The sequence below is a fragment of the Malaclemys terrapin genome, chromosome 1, assembly GCF_027887155.1.
Source record: "Malaclemys terrapin pileata isolate rMalTer1 chromosome 1, rMalTer1.hap1, whole genome shotgun sequence".
Taxonomy (NCBI): Eukaryota; Metazoa; Chordata; order Testudines; family Emydidae; genus Malaclemys; species Malaclemys terrapin.
Genome location: NC_071505.1, coordinates 299,419,712 through 299,444,700, shown reverse-complemented (window position 1 = coordinate 299,444,700; position 24,989 = coordinate 299,419,712). Strand labels below are relative to the sequence as shown.

The window sequence follows — 24,989 nt, the reverse complement described above, 5'->3', positions numbered from 1 at the left end:
TTTTACAAATATAAATCAGAAGAAAACTTCACACAGGGGTATTAACAAAACAAGCAGTACTAAACCCGTTATTCTGTGACTGAGTAAAATAAACCTTGCTTTCAATTCCAGGCAGAGTCTGCTGTTTTGGGGAAGTTGTCTGGCGCCACAAAAGGAATTAGGCTTACAGTTTGAACAGAGACCTCAAGGCAATTAAGTTTATTTTAAGAATGCATTGCCAGAGATCTCATAACTTTGCTTATAGCTGCAGGCTATGCATGCATGAAACCATACTAAACCAGGTGCTTGTTTTATTTTGGAGGGAGGCACAGGGTGTGGATCCCTTTGGGGGAAAAAAACATTCTGCTCTAGGTAAAATGGGTATCGTTTACAAGCATATGTGATGGTTTAAATGGTATAGTTTTCTTTTCCTTTTTGACTACTCACAATAGAGTTTAAATTATTTTGCTAACCTTAGGTTAGTTTGCTATTATACAAAAATAGCAAGCTTTTCAGGAACAAAAAATGCTTAATAAAAAAACCTACTTCCTCTAAAAGTGTAAAATCAATGTAATAATTACATGAAGTGATATTTAAATATTGGAAAAATTAGCTTAGAAATCCATGCAGTTGCAAATACAGGTACAAGTGCAACCTGGTACTCTAATTTCCCATATTGCTCTTTCTTTTGTTCATTTTTATATATCTGTTTATTCTTTACATGTTGTTACATGGTTAGGGTTTGATCCTACAATGTTTTGAGTGGCTCCTTTGAGGTGCTGAGAACCCTCAGCTCCTTTTGACTTCATGGGAGATTTCAGGCACACCCAGTCAGAAGGTATTTCGTGAAAGGATTCACTATAGGTGCAATCATGCAAATTTAATTTGTAAATGTGAATAGATTGTTAACTAGTCAAATACCATGATGAGGACCTGATACTGTCTGGTGTTGAGTTCCTTCAATTACCACTGAAATTGAACTACTTGCAGTTAAATGTATGCGAGTAGATAAGTATTCAAGTTATAGTGGTACCTATGTACTTTTATGAAAGCGCTGAATGCACTTCTATCTAATCTTTCTATGTAATCTAATCCACGTAGGCAATTAGGGCCTGATCAAAAGCCCATTACAATCAATGGCAATTTTTCCATTAACGTCAATGGATTTTGGATTAGGAATTTATATGCTATTCTCAGCGCTGTGGTATCTCTGATTACATTGTGTATGCTTTTAAATTTGTAAGTAGTATAACAATTTTTGTCCTCTTTGGCCACAAAAGTAGACTAACCAATATATTGGTTCTTTTATTTACCCAACTGCCCCTTCTGTGAAATAGCTCGAGGTTACAGTACTGAAGTCTGTTTGAAGTGTCCTTGATTTAACTGTATCCTAACCCTAATTTCTCATACACCAATTGTTCTTTTAAGGAAAAAGCTTCACCAGTAGATAATCCTTTAATTTTAAATTACAAACAAAGAAGTGTGAGCAGTCATTTGGTGTGCCTGCTTTAGATATCCTTTTCTGTACCGTGTTCCTTTGGTATGGATTTATTGAATTCAATTGTATTATGTTCTCTTTGTACATCTTCCACTAAAACATGCATGGAAACAACATGCAATAAAATTGGAGTTTAGCTGATAAATGTTTCAATTGCATGTAATTATTGTGTGTCTCCTTCATTTCTGAACATAGTTTGTCAACCACTGCTGGGTTCCATCTTGCAAAGGACTAGCAGGGGTAGCTGAACTTTCTTCACTCCCATTAAAGGCCATTCAGCAAGGTACTTAAGCATTTACACAAACACATGAGTACATAAAAACAGCCATACAGAGTCAGACAAATTTTCCATCTAGCCCAGTATCCTGTCTCTGACAGTGGCTGGTGCCAGATGCTTCAGAGGGAATGAACAGAATGGGGCAATTTCAAGTGATTCACCCCTGTCATCCAGTCCCAGGTTCTGGAATTTGGAGGTTTAGGAACCCCGGAGCATCCCTGACCATCTTGGCTAATAGCCACTAATGGACCTGTCCTCCATGAACTTATCTAATTCTTTTTTGAACCCAGTTATACTTTTGACCTTCACAACATCCCCATGTAATGAGTTCCAAGGGTTGACTGTGCATTGTGTGAAGAAGTATTTCCTTTTGTTTGTTTTAAACCTGCTGCCTATTAATTTAATCTCTTTTCTAAATTGAACAGCCCCAGTCCTTTTAATCTCTTTTTATATAGAGGCTGTGGCATGCCCTTAATCATTTATAAAAGCAGCAAAGAGTTGTGTGGCACCTTATAGACTATAAGGTGCCACAGAACTCTTTGCTGCTTTTACAGATCCAGACTAACACGGCTACCCCTCTGATACTTAATCATTTATGTTGCTCTTCTCTGCACATTTTCCAATTTTATTGCATCTTTTTTTGAGATGGGCCAACCAGAACTCCACACAATATTCAAGGTGTGGGTGTATTATCAATTTATATAGCTGTATTCTTCTTCAAGTGCCATCCCTGTGGGTGCTCCACTTCAGGTGACAGTGCGTCCCGGCACCATTGATTGTAGGCTTTTCCATAACCGTGCTCGGCCAGGCCACACACGCACGCCAGCTATCTCGCAGTGCCTGTCCTTCCTGTTGAGCGCACGTGCGCGGTCTACTCACCCTCAGTTCCTTCTCAGTCGTCCTTGGCTGAAGATGGAGCTCTCCACAGTGTGACAGCCCTTTCTCCCTAGAGTTTAAAAACTAGAAATTAGTAGTTAAATACGTTTTCTTTTATTGTTGTTTCATAGTTAATTTGTTAAAAAAACATTATTCTTCGATACTTAGATTTATTAGTTCTTCTTAGTTCGTAGTCCTCCCTCAGGGAACATTCATTGACGTTAATGACTATGCCAGGCTCCCTTGGTTTTAAGAGATGTGGCAATGTGTGAGGTGCCTCAGAGAGATGCACATTCTTCTAAATGCATTCATTGCAGCAACTTGAAGGCATGAACCCGCCGAGATTGGGACCTCCACTTGAAGATGATCCTAATGAAGAAAAATACTTCTCCCAGGATCAGACAAGGACGACCACAGGTCCTCCAGAAAATGCTCACCAACACGGTCTGAACCGTCAAGGAGCATGGCTCCATCCTCCTCAGAAAAGAGAAAGAGAGCCTTGATCTCTCTGCAGCAGGAACCACAGAAAAAGAAACGGTCCCCTGCGCGGTCTCTATCCCCGGTGCAGACGGCTCCTAGAGTCAGTCCATACGACTTTCCCGGCACCTCCAGCACCAGCCGTGCTGCAGCACTGAAAGCCAAAAAGGAGGAGTCAAGACATAAAACACCACGTCTCCTCCACGGCACCGATGCATACAGCACCGACAACTAAGCTGACACCGACCATGCTGCCACCCCCAGTACCATCCACATCGTCACTATCAACATCTACTTCGGCACCAACATCCAGAGTTGGCACTGCCAAGGACCCGGCACCGACCAATTCGAACCACAAGCCCAAACGATGGAGTCTGGCAAATCCCCAAAATTGTATGTAGCAGCCACCGTGTGTAAGGCAGTAACATACGGGTCTCTCACCTCCACTTTGGATTGGTATCTACTGAGAAACCTGTGTCATTCCGTAGTTTTTTGTTCTGCTTTTGGGGAGCAGTAAACCCCCAGGGCTCCTAGGACTGCTGTGAGGCTTGTGGCAGTGGTGAGCTTCAGACCTCTCTGCCTTGTTCCCCAGTAAGGTAAAGTAACAGTTTTGCGTTCCTACTGTTGTCGTTGTCCTGTATGGCCAGGTCTGTGTACAGCTCAAACTCCTCCTTCCACTCCTGGGGGGGTCAGACCAACCTCCATGACTCACGTTGCCAGCTGCTGCACTTCAGAGAATTCTCAGCTCAGATGCTGCCACCATGTTTCATTAGCAAAGAGATGCTGAATGCAGGTTAAGTTGAACAGGTGGGGCTCTATTAAATCCTGTGCACTGCTCTGTCCATCTGGATGAGTTGTTCCCTGTTTTGCTGGTGTCCTGTCAATAACAGTCTCTCCAGGGAATGATTCCCTGGTTGCTTTGTTGAATTCCTTCATTAGGATCCAGATTTTGCCCATTTCTTTGTATATACTACTTGACCTTTATATTTCTCTCTCATGTCTCCACTCACCCCCTTCACTTTTTGTTGTAATGCAAATACACAGTATACTTCAAATGTAAAAGATTTGCTTAAACATTTGCTTATTCTGAACACTGGCAAATGCAGCCATTTACAACTTGTTTCTAGGTTCTAGACCTAACCCCCACCCACCCCAGAAAGTTGTGGTAGCTGTTGACAGCTATCTATTCTTCATATGTCATGTAGGGCTGTCAAGCGATTAAAAAAATTAATCACGATTAATTGCACTGTTAGTAATAGAACACCATTTATTTAAATATTTTGGGATGTTTTCTACATTTTCTAATATATTGATTTTAATTACAACACAGAATACGAAGTGTACAGTGCTCACTTTATATTTATTTTTGATTAAAAATATTTGCACTGTAAAAAAACAAAAGAAATAGTATTTTTCAATTCCCCCATTACACGTACTATAATGCAATCTCTTTATCGTGAAAGTTGAACTTACAAATGTAGAATTATGTACAAAAATACCTGCATTCAAAAATAAAACAGTGTAAAACTTTAGAGCCTACAAGTCTACTCAGTCCTACTTCTTGTTCAGCCAATTGCTCAGACTGACAAGTTTGTTTACATTTACAGGAGATAATGCTGCCCGTTTCTTGTTTACAATGTCACCTGAAAGGCATTCTCATGGCACTGTTGTAGCCGGCATCACAAGATATTTCCATGCCAGATGCGCTAAAGATACGTATGTCCCTTCATGCTTCAACCACCATTCCAGAGGACATGTGTCCATGCTGATGACAGGTTCTGCTCAATAACAATTCAAAACAGTGCAGACCAGTGCATGTTCATTATCATCATCTGAGTCAAATGTCACCAAGGGAAGATTGATTTTCTGTTTTGGTGGTTCGGATTCTGTAGTTTCTGCATCGGAGTGTTGCTCTTTTAAGACATCTGAAAGCATGCTCCACACCTTGTCCCTCTTAGATTTTGGACGGCACTTCAGGTTCTTAAACTGTGGGTTGCGTGCTGTAGCTATCTTTAGAAATCTTACATTGGTACCTTCTTTGCGTTTTGTCAAATCTGCCGTGAAAGTGTTCTTAAAATGAACAACATGTGCTGGGTCATCATCTGAGACTACTATAACAAGAAAAATATAGCAGAATGCAGGTAAAATAGAGCTGGAGACATACAATTCTCCCCCAAGGAGTTCAGTCACAAATTTAATTAACTCATTAATTTTTTAACGAGTGTCATCAGCATGGAAGCATGTCCTCTGGAATGGTGGCCAAAGCACGAAGGGGCATATAATGTTTAGCATATCTCGCATATAAATGCCTTGCAGTGCCAGCTACAAAAGTGCCATGCAAATGCTTGTTCTCACTTTCAGGTGACATTGTAAATAAGAAATGGGCAACATTATCTCCTGCAAATGTAAACAAACTTGTTTGTCTTAGCGATTGTCTGAACAAGAAGTAGGACTGAGTGGACTTGTAAGCTCTAAAGTTTTACCCTGTTTTGTTTTTGAGTTGTTATGTAACAAAAAAACACACTACATTTGTAAGTTGCACTTTCACAATAAAGAGATTGCATGATAGTACTTGTATGAAGTGAATTGAAAAATACTATTTCTTTTGTTTATCATTTTTACAGTGCAAATATTAGTAATAAAAATAATAATATAAAGTGAGCACTGTACACTTTGTATTCTGTGTTATAATTTAAGTCAATATGAAAATGTAGAAAAACATCCAAAAATATGTAATCAATTTCAATTGGTACTCTATTGTTTAAAAGTGCAATTAAAACTGTGATTAATCACGATTAATTTTTTCATTGCGATTTAATTTTTTTTGAGTTAATCATGTGAGTTAACTGCGATTAATTGACAACCCTAATGTCAAGCACTGTCTGCAGTTCAGTGGACACCCAGCAATTACATTCAATCGGGTACAAAGTAAGGTTGTGATGATAGGAAGTGTGTGTTGTCTCCTTAAAATCTGAAAATCCATTGTTTTGAGATAGGGATTAATTAGCGGTTGGGATTCTTCGTTACTCTGAAAATATATTGTGTTGCAGTGGCATATATGAAGCAAACAGAGTTCAGAAGGGGAGAATTCAGTGGAAATCTCAGAGGGTTAATTTAGAGATAGGGTGTCATGATGGCATTTAAAAGGGACTTGTAAAGATGAAATATTTTAATTTGTTTCAGATGACACTATTTGACTCTCTTACACCGTAGAGGTCGTTAAAATCAATCTCAAAACCCCATTCAATGGAGCATATAATGTACTGGGTTTGCTTGTGTATGTTACTGCTGCTGTTAGGATTTCTAGACCAAAGAAAGTTAATTTTGTAGAATATGTGAGTTCTAATTATGGTATGTTCCACAGCAGATAAACAGTGGATGGTGTAGAGCTCTAATACTGTGAAAAATGAGCATTTGTTACCATAAAATCTACTATCTGTATTTCTCTGACTGCAGTTGGCATTGGTCAGAATTGTCTGGGATTTATGTACTCTGAACATGGGGAAAGAGAACTAGCATAAAAGAGAATCGGGCTACAACCCTGCAGGTGGCTCCCCACAGGTAGACCCCTGAGATGCCACTTCAGTTGATCTCAGTGGGGCTCCATGAAGACCCAAAGGTCCACCTTCGTGGTGTTACATGCAGGACTGGGGCCATTAACATGTAAATCAGGTGGGAGAGACATACTGGAACACAGGATGTGGGGATCTGCCAATAATTTTTAATTCATGACAATAGAAAATTGATAAGAGGATACTGATGAGGAATTTAAAGAGGCAAGCTATTTGTAAATGCTGCCTCGATGATCAGACAAGAGCAATGCATATACAAATCAAAAGTCAATTAGCTTGACTAGTGAGGTTTGGCTAAGGAAGTAGAGATCAAAATGGTCTGTAAAATGCTGGACCTGGAGACAGGAAGTTGAGGGAACCTCTCATGGGTAATTTGGGGACAATAGTCTTTTTATGGGGACAAGGATTTCTGTATTTCTTTATTACTCTTGATCAAAAACTCCGTTGTGGAAATGGTGTTGTAACCTCATCCTGATATGATAATGAAATCTAATACCTGGGATTTGATAAACAACTCTGGTGAGGGATGGGGGGAAGGCTTCAATGGAAACAAAGAGGGAGGCTATGTCTGTGCAGATCAGGGAATGGTCAGAGGGAACTGATCTCTAGAGATACAAGCTTTGCTTTTCTCCTTTCTGTGACTACAAGGCTTTGTCTTCATGACAAATTTAACTTGAACTCAACTGTGGGTTTTCCCCTCACCATACTTCACTTTCACACATTTACACACCTTTATTAGTGCCACACAACATGGGAGCCGCTGCTTCTGGAGCTATAAAGCAGACCCCAAGTATCTTTTATTGCATGTTGCTTCCCCAAGATAACCGCAGTGAAAACATGCAACCATGGGCAGTCACAGCAATTAAGATATGACGGTCCTCCAATCCTTTTCCTTCATTCAGTCCCTTGGCACCTATTCCTTTGTACTATCCTGCTGTCTATCTGTGTTCTGACCCCTGATCAGAAGTGGACTTTCAATCTGCCCCAAATATCAGGACTGTCCCTATAAAATCAGGACATCTTGTCACCCTAGCCTCTGCTCAGCATCCTACTTGCAATTAGCAGTGTGCCTACATACAGTTTCTCCAGCTTCAGCCATCACACGTCTTTGATAAAGCAGAACAGTGCCCACTAGTGAACTTCTTAAACTAGATTTCAAACACTCCATTCCAAACCTGTATTTCTAGTCCAACTTTTTGATAACTCTCAGACACTGCTTTAGTACCTATAGTTGAATTTTCAGTGAGAGCCATTAATAACTTGTCAGGCTATTCTAAAAGCTCAAAGTGGGTGAGGTAATATCTTTTATTGGATCAACTTCTGTTGGCAAGAGAAACAAGCTTTTGAGCTTACACAGAGCTCTTCTTCAAACCTTCAGATTAGCTCAAAAGCTTGTCTCTCACCAACAGAAATTGGTCTATTCAAAGATATTACCTCCCCCATCTTTTCTCTAATACCCTGGGACCAAGATGGCTACAACACTACTGCATATTCTAAAGCAGGGGTCGGCAACCTTTCAGAAGTGGTGTGCCGAGTCTTCATTTATTCACTCTAATTTAAGGTTTTGCGTGCCAGTAATACATTTTAACATTTTTAGAAGGTCTCTTTCTATAAGTCTATATTATATAATTAAACTATTGTTGTATGTAAAGTAAATAAGGTTTTTAAAATGTTTAAGAAGCTTCATTTAAAATTAAATTAAAATGCAGAGCCCCTGGACCAGTGGCCAGGTGCCAGGCAGTGTGAGTGCCACTGAAAATCAGCTCGCGTGCTGCTTTCGGCATGGGTGCCATAGGTTGCCTACCCCTGTTCTAAAGGCTGGCTCATTCAAGTATTTAAAGTGAGGTAAAGATAGAAAAGTACTAGGCTTTAAAATAACTTTTTTCTCCCCATGCTCTTCTTACCAGGCAGATCATTAAGAGAATAATTGTTAATTGTTTTCTTTTTCTTTTGACTAATTTTGTTCTATTTTATGTTAAGTTCAATTAATTTCAGTTTCTCTTTGGACTGATATTTCCTAAATGCCCAAACCAAGGAATTTACTGATATGTTCTCTGCATGAAACTGCCTCCCACACTCCCTAGAGTGAGCAGACAAGTAGCCCCACAACAGCCTGTGAATGCAACCATAAAGTGATATCGTGAGTTGTGGTGTTATGAATCTTGGGATACGCTCCCAGATAGCTGTATTGCTTGTCATAGCCAGATATTGTGCTATTGTGGATGTAGGGAGTGACAGCACACTGTGTATTGTTGCACTTTTGCAAGTTAGGCTACCACAGGTTGACTGCCCCGCGATTGCTTACACCAGGGTTAGCATGCAGTGAGGACAAGGATGTCTAGAATGCCTATCTAGCTTAATTCATGAGAAGTGTGAATGTACACATGTTGTGCAAACTGTTTGTGTTGCTCTATTACTATTTTCTCTCTATTTTTAATAAATCTTGTTGTTGAGAAAACTACTCTTATAAGGTAACTTCACTCAGATGGTCCCAAATAAATGACAACACCTCTACCTCCACGGAGAGGTGCTGAAGGGCAAGGGATTCTGGAACCTAACCCTTCACTGATGATCTCGGCAGAAGAGGCGTTGACAGTGGTGTTCTTTCCCATGAAGATGTACTGTTAGTGGCTACAGCATGCAACTGTGGGTGAAATCCAAAGACCAAGGAGTTGACGGGAGTTCAGGTGATAAACACAGATTGTCCTTTTAGTGTTTCTGAGCCCTGTTCTGATGGCCACTGTATTCTAGATCATACTTCGTTTTGGCACACATTTCTGATTGTGATTATCGGTGTCTTGTAGTATACATAGTTACCAAGGGACCATAACACAACATTCATGGTTTTCATTATCTTTATCTACTTTGGAAATGGAGAGCTGTCATTCAGTTAACAGAAGCATATTTGTTTGGGTGGTGTTTGTATCCCACCTCAGGTGTTATTGACATATCCTGTTATATAGAGGAAAATGATACACACCCACCAAGCATTCTGTATGTGCCATATTAATTTCAGTCATAAATGCTGGTACTGAAATCTTGGCAAGTAGAACTAATGTTAGCATCTTGGCAAGGGATTTGACTAGATGACCCTTGCAATCCCTTCTGACCCTATGGTTCTATGATTCTAGTTGGCTGAATATTCCAGGCATGCCAAACTGCGAAGGTTCACTCTCAGTATTCCTTACTACCCAGCGCTGGAGGTGAGAAGGAGGGGACTACTACTAGCCCTAGTAATCTTGGAGTTTGTAGAGCTAGATTTTGATCTCGGTCATCAAACTCCAGTTTAGTTCTATACATTTACAGTGGCATACACTGAGAACAGAAACTGATCCTTAGTGTTCAATATTTTCAGGCTGCAGTTATGAAGAAAACCATGTCAAAGCATGCCTCCATTCTTGGAAAAGGAGCGTAAGAATGAGGCTGTGGTAGGAAAAGAAAGAAACCCGGGTGTTAATGTGGGTATAAAATATTAATAATAGAACCCCTTCCAGAAAAATCCATCATCTTTCAATTGTGATTAAAAATTCAGAGTTTCATAAATGCTAATAAATGTAAAATATACAGTAATGTAGAAAATTGATTTTGGAGTACGTTGTCAATGAGTAATCAAGCAAAGAATTATACACTGGGCTACAATAGTATGATTTTGTATCTTGAATAAAAACATTTGGGATGAGGTTCCTTAAACATAAAGGCTAACTTCTCAAGTGCATCTGAGCTCCAGCCTTGTCCAAAGTGCTGGAGAGGCTAAGAGCAGATGGTATAGAGCTGGCTATGACAGCTTTATGTCACCCAGTAGTAATCCCTGTATGTTAGGGCAGCTTTCCACCATGGGAGTGAATGCTGAGGATCTGACTCAAGGGTTTTATCCTGTATTTTTCATGCAGTTTTTATTTCCTTTAAATGCATGTGGCCACCCTAGGTATGCTGGTGAATTAGAGGAACTAGAAAGGTGTAAAATATTCAGATTTTCAAGCATCTGCTTAAATGGGAGTGTTAATTTTGTATCAGTTTTCCCCATACCGTAGTGTAATGATTAGTTTCACCCTTTTAATTTTCTTTTAACATAACTTTTTGTATTCAGTAATTGCAACTGAATACAAAGTTGCAACATGACTTGACTTTTCTGGAAGCGGCCCTGCTAGAAATAAAGAAGTTAATGACTAATTTGGCATCATGAGTATTTAAATGCATTGGGTTTTAAGCATAATCATAGTTATGCCATCAAGGGCAAATTTCATTGATGTCAATGGAGTTTTCTTGGACTATATCATTGTAACTTGGCCCTCAGCCCTTTTGTTTAGTCTTAAAATCACTATGGTAATGGCTCCCCTCGCTAAATCTCTGATATATTTGTATTACAAGCACTTATCTGGGAGAGGAATGAAAGCAAAACTGTCGTTGATTTATAGTACCTTAATTATTTGCACAGCAGTTTGGCTTAAACCCAAGGGAAGGGTTCATGAGAGATACAAACTCCGTTAATTTATTTGCAGGTATTTATTTTATTACCATAGACAGCACAGGTAGTGAATTAAGCAGGAAGCCAAATTAAGGTGGCACAGGTCACCTTAATTCTGTCATTTTTGTCATGGTTGTGTGCTTGACATTAAAACCTTAATATTCTTTTAATATAGTTTTGGTTTTGGATGTAATATTTTAGTATGCTAGAATGGAGCATGCGTAGTCGCATCCTATTCTGAAAGGGATTTGAAATGAAAATAAAACTCTCTTGTTCTCAGAATAACATTTGACTCTCTTTAAATTATTTGTATATTTAATTTAATAATTTCTGCACAAAAGACTTAAAAAATATACAATTTCTTCACCTAAATTTATAATCTGCCAATTATTATAGTACAGTGCTGCTCATTTTAATAGAGTTAACGATATTGTGTATTATAATAGTAACAACAGGCTTACATAAATAAAGGATATGTTGAAGGCCCTCTGAAAACCTCACCCAAAAGTTTGTTTGCCTACAATAAAGTAGTTTAAAATATGGAGAGTAATCTAAAAAAGGAATGGAAGTTAGGCAATATAAAATGTTTCACATTAGTCTTCTCTCTGAACTTTTTAATTGTATATTTAATCTAACCTTACCTTTCCAATAGAGTAAATTTTACCAATCTCCATAGCACAGACAACAAAAATAAATTAGTTTGGTACCTGGGCAATTAGGTATCTCCGTGTGAATGTTTTTCTTTAATACCAGTTTGTTTCTTTCTGTTAAGTAATAGTTTTTTCATGTACAAAACTGTGTGTCAATATAAAGTAGACCAGAAAGAGGTTTAAACTATTTAAAGCAGTGAACAAGAAATTTGAGACCAATTACAGAACCATTAATAAGCTGTTTAAAACGTTGTGTAAAAGCCTGTGTCTGCAACACAGTATTAAAAAGTATCCCCATACACTTTTGCCTTAAAAAACTAATAAGGGACATTGTCATAGAAATGTACTTCTGGAAGGGACCTTAAGATGTCATCAAGTCCAGCCCTCTGCACTGAGGCAGAACCAAGTAAACTTAGATCCTCCCTGATAAGTGTTTGTCCAACCTGTTCTTAAAAACTTCCAATGATGGGGATTCCACAACTTGCCTTGGTAACTTATTCCAGAGTTTAACTACCCTGTAGTTAGAAAGCTTTTCCTAATATCTAACTTAAATCTCCCTTGCTGCAGATTAAACCCCTTACTTCTTTTCCTACCTTCTGTGGACATGGAAAAAAATCAAGCATCGTCCTCTTTATAACAACCCTTAACATATTTGATGACTATTAACAAAGTTCCTCCAGCCTTCTCTTCTCAAGAATAAACATGCCCAGTTTTTTACCTTTCCTCATAGGTCAGATTTTCTTAACCTTTTATCATTTTTGTTGCTCTCCTCTGGAATGTCTCCAATTTTTGCACATCTTTCCTAAAGTGTGGCACCCAGAACTGGACACAGTACTCCATCTGAGACTTCATCTGTTCTAATTACATTCCATGTCTTATACATGACACTTCTGTTAATACACCCCAGACTTTTGTACTCCACTTAGCAATTTGTCCATGGTTCCTTTATTTGGTAAGATTCCTTTTTGATTTTCATGTAATTAAAGAGCTCCTGATTGCAGTGGTGCTGGAACTCCATGGCACCCCCTGGCTTGAAGTAGTAATAACAAACACCAAATACGTGGTTTCCAATCCATGATCAGCACCCTCACTATAAAAATTGTTCCAGCACCCCTGCCTAATTGGCCTTTTACTATTCTTCCCGTCTTTCCTTGATATCGGGATAGTTTGCAGTTGTGCCTTTCATATTGTCTCCTTGAAAAACTGACAGCTCCCTTGAACTCCTTTTTCCCGCAGGTAGGCCCAAGGGAATTCTGAGTTTTGTAAAGTCTGCTTTTTTGAAGTCCATTGTCCTTATTCTGCTGCTCTCACTCCTTCCATTCCTTGTAATTATGAAATTGACACTGAACTTCACTAGGCTAATGGAACCATGTTTTAGCTAAAGTAAATACAGGCTTAATTAACAGTGAATAGATAGCTGTATTTAGTGTTTTAACTGTTGAGCTCAATGTATAAACACTGTACAGCAGAGTGGAAGTAACTTAAAAGGCTGTCTGTTTGTTCAAGGGAATGGAGTGGAACACATTATAAAAAAAACCTTCCATTTGTCCCTTCCGACTGTAGTTAAAATTTGAGAGGACTAAAAGACTTGAAAATATTTCTCCTGCAGTCCAATAAAATATATTTTGTTTACAAGTTTTATATAAAAAACTTAAATGACAATAGTTCTCGAGTCAATTCTCTGCACAGTTTAGCCATCAGTTATCCCTGCAAACCTTGCCCTTCAGCAGTGCCTTGTAGGAGGGGAGCCAGACTGCATACTCTCACAGGAGCAAATAGGCCCAGCAGTCTGTTGATAAGAGGACATCTTTGTTCCCAGTGCTAGATATATATTTTTCCCACGACCATGCTGATCACTGCGTTAATCTTTCTCTGGAAATGAAGGGCCCCAGCAGAGTAATGACAAACAGACTCCGCCATGTTGACTCACTCAATATTGATGGGTTCTGAACTTCTGTCTGACAGTCACAATACCTATATTTACAATCTGATATTATGTTGCCCTTTCACCTAGGATAATCTGTAGCAGATGGAGGTAAACTGTACATCAGAAAATAAAACTCTGCTATGTTTTATCATCATCATTTTAATCTGTTTGGGTGGTGGTGGTGGTGGGGGGGGTTGTGCTTGTTATACAAATAAATAAGCATGTGCAACCAGTACATAGCTCTCTGCCAGTGATACATCTGTTACCTCCGTGCAACTCTTATCTTTCCATCTGACAAAAATGTGTTCTTATGTAGGCCTTTAAAGTGCCATCTGTTTACAGATGTTTCTTCTGAAACATTTATTTTAGAGTAGATTAAGCTCTGTCTGTCTGGTTTGTCTTTTTTTTATAGTGCCTGTCTTCACCATATCTAAGTGCTATGTTCTTCCGATTGTGTAAACTCCAGAAGCCATGTAAAGTAGGTGCATTTGAGTGTGACCGGTGCTAGGAATAGGGCAGGTCCATACCTACCTTGTGGGCTTGTATTATACAGATGCTTGGAGTCGAATGGGAAGGAAGGCATGTGAATGAGTTCCCGTTTCCAACTCCGGATCCTGTTCCTCTTTTTTGTACTTGCCTGGTCACAAAAGTAGAGTACTCATGATGAACAATATAAGCATTATCCACACAGGAATGGGAGGAAGGGTGTTGTAGAGGCTCTTTCAATTATGAGTGTGTGGGTATGATCTTCAACTTGATGGCCATGTCATCAACACATAGAGCTGCCATCCAGGAATGCCATCTCAATCCATATTGACCATGCAGTCTTCCCACTGCCATGCTGGACTTCACGTGCAGTGTCTGAAGGCATGGCAGTCAGGCTCTGCAGCGTCCCAGACCATTCCTGGGAAGTTGTACTGCTGCTGCTGCTTTACTAGGGACCTTCCCTACTCAGGATTTCAGTTTGCTTCCATGGGTGTGGTACTCAGTTGTGCCATAGGGTTGCTTCTTGTGCCATGTCACAGACACTGTTAGGGACAGCACTTGATCTATATGTGTAGTAATTTAAATTTCAAAAAATCCCAGCCGGCTGGGTGATTCAGTTTGGAGGTTTAATCAATAGAATATATAAATTGAAAGCCTTAGAAGAAAATAATCATTGCTGAATCTAGTATACATGCATGTGTTTTCCCAAAGTGATTCATGGGAATGACCATAACCATCTGCAGTGCTCTAAATCACCTTACATTACGAAGATAAATCATGCTTTTATTATTAAGTTTACAGTTATAATTTCATATGCTTTTGAAGAGTATCCCACCTATCAGGAAGACATAATCTTTCTCAAACCATTTGCTAATAAGATGTGAAAGCTGTGTCATAAATATGTTATGTAACACATACCTGACATATAATCGCTGAGCCAGAAAGACACTGGATCACTGAACAAAACAATGATCTTTCAGAGCACGCTGTATGGATAAAGATTAATTTCCCAAGTAACCGGAATTAGTCTCTTTGCAATTGTGGAGTGATGTGTCAGAAGTTGTATTTAATTTTGCTGTAGCAGTTTGAATGATTGCAGATATCATCTCCGATTTCTTAAGATAATACATGCCTTCCTTTGCTTGAGGCACTCTGATCATATCTCAGAAGTTCCACATGATATCCTGTGTAATGTGTGTTTTGGAAATACAAACTCAGACTTGGAAAGTTTTGGGGTCATTCATTCATTTGTTTTAAATACAGGGAACTCAAGCATTATTTTGATGAAAACTCAAAATGGATTAATTGATCCATATCCTAGTTGTAATGTGACCTGTTTATATGCATCCAGCATAGAATTTGTTTCTGTGTATATGAAATATGTCATAGAGTACTTGATTATTAGTTTTTTCTTACTGTTAAACCTCCACGATGTTAGGAATTTGAATTTACAGCTGAAACATATGGCTTAGATAGGATACATTAATTTGCATCACTGAGAAAATAAAGGCAAGGTGAATAAGCATTTCTTTTTCATTTTGTTTTACAGGAGGCAATAAGCTGAAGAGCCAGCATTTTCGTTTGAACTGGGCCTGGATCTCTTTAGAGAAGGAATATTATTTGGTAAATGAAGACTCTAAATATCTAGATGTTGTTCTTAAGCGGAGAGGTTACCTGGGAGAAACCTCTTTTATTAGTAAGTTCCAATCCTATAAATTACTTCTGAGCCATAGACCAACAAGATTAGCAAAATGTGTCACAGTATGTTACCTTGGTACTGTTTGGTACTCATCCAACTAGGTACACTAGAATGCATATTTATTAGACAAGGTTCTTTTGTTCAGATAATTGTGTGATTCATTTAAACTAAGGCACAAAATCAAATTACAAATCAGTTACTGATAGTTTTATGTCCTCTTCGAGTCAAAAATCAATATTAGTAGGAATTACCTTTTCAACAGTAACCACATTGGTTCTTTCACCTGTACATTTTCTGGTTTCTGCAGCAACTCATCGCTGGTTGTAGCTGCCATGGACCCAATCCTTCTCTTTGAATTCAAATGTAGAAATTCTATTTGCTTGAATGGGAGCAAAATAAGGCCATATATCTTTACAAATTAGGTTAACAGGGTTGAAATTGGAGCTCTGAAAGGGCCCCCTTGACCCTAATTAGTTCCCCAAACTCCTTTTTCATATGAAGTAGCCTTTTAATTAAAAAAATACTACATTTGATCCATTATACACTGAAAACTAAAAATGCTTAAACTAAAGAATGTGCAATAAAAATGGTGGTTTCATAAATTTGTGCATTTTTGCATATTTATCTGTGTTGTGTTTAGCACACCTGCAGAAAATACCTCATTTATAAATTGCGGCCAAATATCCATTAGCCCACTGAACGGAGCTGTGATTTCTGACTCTGGGATGAATTTTTATGGAACTTACTTGGAACATTTGGCTCAAGTTAGTATGTACAGGGTCTGTCACTCAGAGTGCCAGAAGAATGAAAAGAACAAATTTACCCTTTTGCAATTCCATTTGATACATAATATTTCCAAAAAATTGGCCATGGTGCAGCATCAGAGAGTATAAATTATGTGTTGTATCTACTCATAATTTTCCTTGACCTTTGTCATTACAAGACTGAGAGTGTCAAATGCAAAGATTTGAGGGGGAAGTTTCTCTAGCTGACTTTGATTATTAATGCTCAATATAAAACAGCAACAGTTATCATCAGCAGTCCCAGGCTGTGAAACACTTTCTTTTAGGGATGGGGCAGTTGGCCTGATGGTTAGGGAGAGGGCTTGTATTGTCATAAACCAGGAGGACACTTTAGGAGAGGCGAGGATGGAAGGGTAATTATCTCTGCCATTATCAAGTGGAATATATATATATGGAGAGAAAATATTTTGGGTATGTCAATTTAATACACATGAACAGATTGGAAGCCAGACAAAAATGTGGAATGTGATCAGTTTATTTTTAAAAAAAGTTGCACTCTGATTTTAGTAGTTTTAGTCCCCAGTTATGCTGCTTATGAACAGTTATCAACAGTCGTCTTTTAAGCAAGGTCTTAAAACTAAAGGAGAACCTGAAAAGGTTCTAGTTTGTAAATGCTCTAAAGTTTTCTGAGACAGAAAAGTTTAGACAAATGGACAAAAAGAGTTTGCTAGGGAATATTAATTGGAATACAATAAAATATTTTAATTACATAGATTTTAGTTTATGAACTGAACTATAAAATATATTTCAGAAGCTTGGTGGTTGGTCAGATTTTCCAGCACTGAATTTTTATCAATACTTTTTGAGACCAGTTCAGCACTTCTTTGTCAGGTAGAACATTTATTGAAGTCAATGGGAACTTTACTTGATTTAAGGCTACAGAATTTTATCCTTTGTTATTGACTGGACAAAATATTCAAAAGCACCTAAGTGACCAAAGGCCAGATTTTTGAAGGTATTTTCAAAGATGCATATAGACGCCTAGTGAGATTTTCAAAAGTGCCTAAGGGGAGTTATGCACCTAACATGCTGAGGTGCTTTTGAAAATCCCACTAGACACCATCATTAGGTGCCTAAATACCTCTACAAATCTGGCTCTTCAGTGCTTTTGTAAATGTTACTCTCTGTCTCACACATGCATATGCACATACACTTTATAGACTGTCTGTTTACTAGTGGAAAGGAACTGTCAAACTGGGCTCAGAAAGCTTTTTAACCATCCTTACAATTACTTGCATCTGCAGTTGTGTTTTGCATGAATTCATATATTATTGAGTAGCCTTATTTGGTTAACCACAGCTAAACAGGTAAGTTTCATTAAGAAACTCAATTACTGAAACTTTTCAAACAACTTACAACTTGAAATTATCTTTTGTAATAGTTACAATTTGTGGAATTTGCCAAATATCTTCAAGGATAATGGGTAACAATACCTTTTTTATACAGAATTATTTCCATACATAGGAATTCCATCCCACAACAGCTGTACTTCAGCTAATTTCTAGTGAGCTACCCCTATGGGTGATTAACCACAAGTGGAAAGGGGGGAAAAGTGGTTTTAATCATGGTCCTTCATTTGTTTACACCACGAAACCACCACAGTGTTGCATGATTTTAGCATAACTGAAGCTTCTGCTCAGCAGACTTCCCAGCTTACTACACTATGACTGTTCCAAGTCACTTCTTTTCTTCAATGGAAGCTAAATTCCCCCACAAAATGTAAAATAAGTTACTCACATGAACTCCGACTATAACATTAACTGATCTTAGCAGAAAGTAGAGTTTTGGGATTCATACCTAACAGAAAGTTCATATCCTCTCCAATGTTGCATAGTACTTACGGAAAAATTCAATTACTGTCTAAAAGATAGATCTTACTGTGGAATCCAGTATGCAATTGTTGTTTGAGTTTTTCTTATATTCTGGAAACTTGCTCCTTGATAAATCTAAATGGTCCCCAGAATCCTATATAAGAGAGGACAGTGAAACAGCTTAAACAACCAATTGCCATCTCAAACATAGCCAATCCAACACTGAGGAAAGATTGAGAACTAGTTTAAAAACAAGAGTTGCTGGGGGAAAAAATTCTTCCCTCAATGCTACATTTTTTATTTTTAGAAATGAGGGATAAGGTTGGGTGATCTGATGGTATAATCCAATCGGAGAAGTATCTTGAGATGGTGCTGCCAGTGCCAGCAGTGCAGCAAATCCTGCTTGCCTTACTCACTTGGAAACCACTGGTTTTGTGTGTCTGTGGCTGTGTGTGTATGCCCACACGCACGTGTGATGTTGTTCTCTGGTAGCTGAGTGACTGGGGAGGCTGAGGGACTTATTACAACTTGTAATTAAAGAGGGTCTACTATAGTTCTGAATTTTCTTTAGTTCTGTATTTTTTGAGTCGAAAGAGTAGGATTCCATTCCTAGCTCTCCAGGCATATGTATTAGGAATTAATCTACATCGGTGGTGCTCAAACTTTCCTGTCATGCCCCCCCTTACCAATAATGGAATCTGTCCAGCCCGCCTCCCGCCATTGCTGCACAGTTGGCTTAGCAGCAGAGCTGGGAGCAGAACTGTGGATGGGGGAAGAGCTGGGGCTAGAGGCAGAGCTGGGCTTGGGGCAGAGAGGGAATGAGGCAAAGAAGGGCTGGGAGCAGAGATGGGGGGGAAGTGGAGCTGCAGCTGGAACTGGGCTCAGGGCAGAGCGTGGAGGGGTGGTGCTCCCTACCACCCCTCATGGAGGCTGGTGTGGGTCTCACCATGTGCCCCCCAAAAGTTCCTCCTCACCCCCTTTGTGGGGCATGCCTTACATTTTGGGGACCACTGATCTACGTGCTGCAGACAGACACAATAACTGTATACAAATCACACACACACGGGTATGTGATTAATTGTACATAATAGTTGTGTCTAGCTGTAGAACATAGATCAATTAAAATGTGAATAATTGGATTGATAAGGACTAGTCACCCGAGCAGAGTGAGCAGTATTTGATCTTGTCATTAAACATGAAGAATTCACACATACTGTGTGTGTGAACAATAAAAAGATGGAGTTTTCACTAAAGATAGAAACCTATCTTTTTTTGTTGAATCCATTTATATTTAGTGGGATACGAAAGAAGAGCATCTATTGAGGAGCTTACATTCATGAATATCTATGCTTTATAAATAAAGACAACAAAGAATTTGGATTCTAGCCTCAGTTAAATCCAAAGACAGCACTAACTCTTTGCCTATAAGTTTAGGAATTGTTTTGAGAGTATAGTCATAAAGTTTTTCTCCTGTGCAATTGTTTTGTAGACGACAGTGGGCATCAACTGTTAAGACAAACATTAATATAGATCCTTTACCAGCCACACTGCTGTGAACTGATGTGATCAAGCAATGACCAGCATATGCATTAGGAACTGCAGCAAGTAGGCTCATTTTCTTTGGTTAATGTTGCCAGTGATTTGTGGTTGATCCAAGAGGTGTTGAAAACTGCTCACAGAGGATGGGGAGTGAGAAGGGGGGAAAAGTGCTATCACATTCTACAACCTCACACATATCTCTGGCTTCTGGATCTGCTTTTTTTAAAAATTCCAATTCCCTCTGCACTGGCAGTGGTGATACATTTGGATGTTGAAATATTAATCTTGCACAAGTTCAGGTCAAAGCATAGCAGGCAAGACTTAAACTGATTGGAAGAAGAGGGAAAACAGTTCAAGTCCCTGATTCAGCAAGATACGCTTCAAGCACAAGAAGTCCCTCTGAAATCAATAGGCATTGCTTAAAGCGAGGCACATGTTTAAGTTCCTAGCTGAAGCAGGGTCTAAGTGACTCTGTTTATAACAATTAACTTGGCTATGTACTTTTTTTTTCTTTCAAAGAGAAAACGCTACGTCGGAAAATAATACATAATAACAGGAGTGCTGGAACAATGTGTATAGCAGGGGTGCTGAGAGCCATTGAACCAAACTGTAAACCCTGGATATGATGGAAACCACTTCAAGCCAGCACCCATAGTTCCAGGACCTATGTATAATAATAAAGCACAAGTGAAGGAATTTTGTTGATTGGTTTAAATAGTTGTTGATATTGGCTAACAGATACTGATTTTATTCAAGGAAGTAACAATACAAATTTGTCGTCTGACCTTTTCAATAACCGTATGTACAAAATTTTCTGCCTCTGGAAAATGAATTGAGTTTAGTTTCTAAATACTTTGGGCTCTGATTCTAACAAGGAACTGATCCCAAGACTGACTGGCTCGTTAACTTGCATCTGACTAACCTAATCCTTTTGAGTGTAATTCTAGGATTGTAAAAGAATGAAAAAGGTGTTAGGGGAGATTCTTATCCCCCTCTCCTGTCTCAATATACAGGGTAAAGGGCTTGGAGTGGCAAAGGGGACTCTAAAAGCCCTGGATCTGGCAGGGGAAATCTCCCAGTGCCAGAAGTGGAAAAGACAGCCACAAGTTGTATTTTGAGGGCCTCAGCAGAAACCCTGTTGTGGGGGCCATTCCAGTGGTGGAGATGAGGGCAGAGATATGTGTTGGAGACAACTTTCACAGGCTGTGTAATTTACATTGAGGTAGCCCAAGCTCAGGAGGGCACAAAGATGACTTAAAGATACCTCAGACCCCCAGCCTCCTGGGCTGCAAGTTCTGTGTTGTCTCTCTAAGGGGCACAGTGCTGAATTTCATCCTTTGGCTTTGATACCCGATTTTGACCATGAAAAGTTTGAGATTAGTGGTGACCATTATATAAAGTCTGAAACAATCTGATGTCACCAAAGTATAATTATTGTAGTGGGGGTGTCACTATATTTCAGGTTTCATAACCATTTGTTGTCATTTCCCATGTTTAGTTGTTCATAACTTCCCCAAACTTTCATCTTTCAAGCAAAAATTTTCCAGGCTCGGTCTCTGTCTGAAAGTGCTAAATGGTTTTTTGAAAGTTTCAGCAAAAAGGGTGCAGGCATTTTTGAGTAGCAGAGAATTAAAGAACAAAAACAAAAAGTTCTTTTGAACAACTATGTAGTTGAAATGTCCTGGGGTAGAAAAGCTGACATTTAGCATGGAAAGTATTTAATTTACCAGCAGTTAGTTTTGATTTGGGTGACAGTGGCCAACCTTGTTTAATCTGTGTTTACCGGTGCTCTGCTAGCAGCACCTCACCCTCCCTGATTGAACTAACCTCGTTATCGCCATACTGATTTATACCTGCCTCTGGAGATTTCCATTACTTGCATCTGAAGAAATGAGGTTCTTACCACGAAAGCTTATGCTCCCAATACTTCTGTTAGTCTTATAGATGATAACAATGGTTTCTACTCACCTGGAGATCTATGAATCTGTGAATGACAGAAAAATAGAATTGATCTGTTGTTAATGGTCCTATTTTCTGTTTTTCTCTGCAGGTATTAGCACTAAAGATGGTACTGCTGAGAAGGATAAAGACTTCAAAGGAAAAGCCCAGAAGCAGGTGCAATTCAATCCTGGCCAAACCTTAGCTACTTGGAGAGTGCGGATTTTGAGTGATGGTGAACATGAGCAGTCTGAGACCTTCCAAATTGTGCTTTCTGAGCCTGTCATGGCTGTCCTAGAGTTTCCTGAAGTGGCTACAGTGGAAATTATTGACCCAGGAGATGGTAAAGATATTTCAAAAATGTTATTCTGAATCTGTAGACACAGCTGCAGAGGAAACTGTAAGAAAGGACTCGTAAAGTGATTCCTTCAATATTGTATTTTTGAGAACAGATTTAGGTATCATCTTAATGTTTTGACATACGTCACGTTCAGTGGTAGTTCATGGGAACCTAATGAATGTGGTATGTTTTTATACGTGTAATATATTTTTTCATGGCTTTACCCTCGTTTATTAGTTCTGCATTGTTTTATTGTGGCCTGAATAGACTGAACTGCTATTGAGGCTCATAGTCTTCCTAAACCTTTTAGGGTCCCCTTTCCAATGAAAAGCCATACTCTCAGTAGTGCTCATGTGCTAGTAGACATCTGCCTGTTTTGTAAGGTCAGGCAAAAAAACCCTTAAACCTTCTTCAAAGATATAATTAGTGGAGTGCACAGAGGAAATCAATTTAGAGAAGTAGAGAAAAAACTCTGCTTTGTTGTTCAATATACTTAAAAAGTGTAACCTGATGATGTTGATTTTATCTCATGTATATTTACCTTATACTGAACGTGAAATAATTTACACACCAACAGTGGCCTCCAAAGGTAGTTCTAAATTCAAAAACCACTTTCGTTACCCCAGATTTAAGTAAATCACTCATGATTTCATTAGCTGCATGCTTGACTCTACCAAATCATTCTGAAGACGTCTCCTATTTCCTCTAATAATATTTTCAGCTAACACAAGTTGCTCAGAGTTTATTTAATGTTTGCAAATCCCTTTAAATATGTAAAGTGCTATGTTAGGTATATCTGATTTCAATTTACATTGTAAGCTCTTTGGGTGCCACTGTAGCTTCTTCATCATCATAATAAGCAGTTAGGCATCACTGAGCCAAATTCTAGCTCAAGCTGTGCCTTCAGCACAGAGGCTTCAACATGATGTGCCTGCAACCCTGTTTCTCTGAAACATTTGCATTCTGACTTCAGGGCTGGTGTTCCTGTGGGAGTGAGAAATATCTCTTTAGAGCTGAATGACAGCTGGGGAGATTGACTGGGGTGCAGGGACCAAGATAAGCCTTCCTGGCTGATGCTCCTCAGCAAAGCGTTCTATTTTCCCCTGTTCTTCCCCCCCCCACACACACACACCCATCCACACATGGAGTAAGGGATGGGCAAGCCCCCTTGGTGACACTTGAGCCTCCCAATATAATATAAAGATCTGCTCCAGTTCCTCTTGCCTCCCAGCTTCAGAAGCTCTGCACAGGTTGCTGCTGCCCGGGCAGGGATTTAGGGGAGAGAAATCGTATTAGGGGTGAATGTACAACTGGTTTATTTTCAGGGATAAATTTGACAGGGAGGTGTCAAGAATAGAGAAAACGATAGTTGAATGTAGGTGAGGAGAGAAGCGATAACAAAAGCATGTGCTGGAGTAGCAGCCCTGCTAACGTTTGGAGGTTTTGCTTTTGAACTGCATCCAGACACTTGAAACAAGTGGTCATGGTCACAGAAAGATGTCAGTAAGGAATCTTGAGAGAAGCAAAAGCTGGAACAGCTTGTTTTATATGGTTCTTTTCGAATTAACACTTGAAGGTGGCTGGGCAGGAAAAAACGTGTCCAGCAGATCTTTTTCATTTGCAAGCTACAGATTTAAAATATATCAAACCTGGGGGTTATCTTGCATCCCTATTTAGTTACAGAGGGCAACACTGTTTGTAGATCAAGTTCAAAATTAAATACAGTCTGTTGAGGACATAGAAAGTGACTAAGCATGCAGTTCCTATAATCACCAGTGGGAGCTCTATCAGGGTTGTGTGATTAAGGGTCCTTAATCAGTACCAACCCTCAAGATTTCATATGGCAAGAGGGGGAACCTGGGGTTGTTTTGGCAACTGGAGTGTGTGGGGGGAGGAGAAATAGGGTTGGTCTCTCAATTCATCTTTCAAAATGTTGGTGTATCGTGTGTGTAGGTGCTGACTGGAGTCATTGTTAAAACTCCCATTTACTGAAGTGGTTCAGAATTAGGCACTAAATAATGAGACCCTGCTGAAAGCTGAGCCAGCCCTTAATAAGTCGGAAGTACTGTTGTGTTAAACAGGAAGGTGTTGAATAAAGAAGAATTTTCATATACTAATTCTAGAGAATATAAACTCAGTCAGCCATGAGCCTTAAAGGGCAGCTATCATAACACGGAAAGGTTTAGACCATTTTCCCAAAGATTTTTGCTACCTCCATATGTAAGATTTGTTAATTTGTTGTGTGCGATTTTAAACAGTATAGTTACATAGTCATGCAAACACAGGATGCACAAAATGTACATTGTCTTTAACATTTTTTCCATAGGATATACTTTTTCTGCATTAATTTATTTCCACAGAAAAAGAAAAATCGGTTCTTTAAAGATTATGCTGGTATTACTTTAAACTAAAAGGTTGATATTTTTCCTATGGTGTTTTTTGTCTTTCTAAAATAATAAAAGTCAACAGATCTTATCAAACCAGAATTACAGCATTTTTATAGCAGTCTTTTCACCTTCTCTCATGCGAGTAGCATTTTCCAATTGCAGAAAATGCATAGTGGGACATCCTTTCACAGAAATCACATTACACTTTCAGGAAATTGCTTGCAAAAAATTCTGAAATAACCAAATAATTGGCTTTGCATAGTCA

At 38.9% G+C, this 24,989-nt stretch overlaps 1 protein-coding gene across 2 annotated transcripts in view; it reads left to right on the top strand.

Moving 5' to 3' along the window:
- The window catches only part of FREM2 (FRAS1 related extracellular matrix 2), a 213,431-nt gene that overhangs the window by 97,557 nt on the left and 90,885 nt on the right, over window positions 1–24,989 (top strand). For both annotated transcript variants that reach the window (XM_054015236.1, XM_054015237.1), the window contains exons 3-4: window positions 15,757–15,903; window positions 22,110–22,340. In XM_054015236.1, the coding sequence (XP_053871211.1) occupies window positions 15,757–15,903; window positions 22,110–22,340 (378 nt within the window). The remainder of the gene's footprint in view (window positions 1–15,756; window positions 15,904–22,109; window positions 22,341–24,989) is intronic.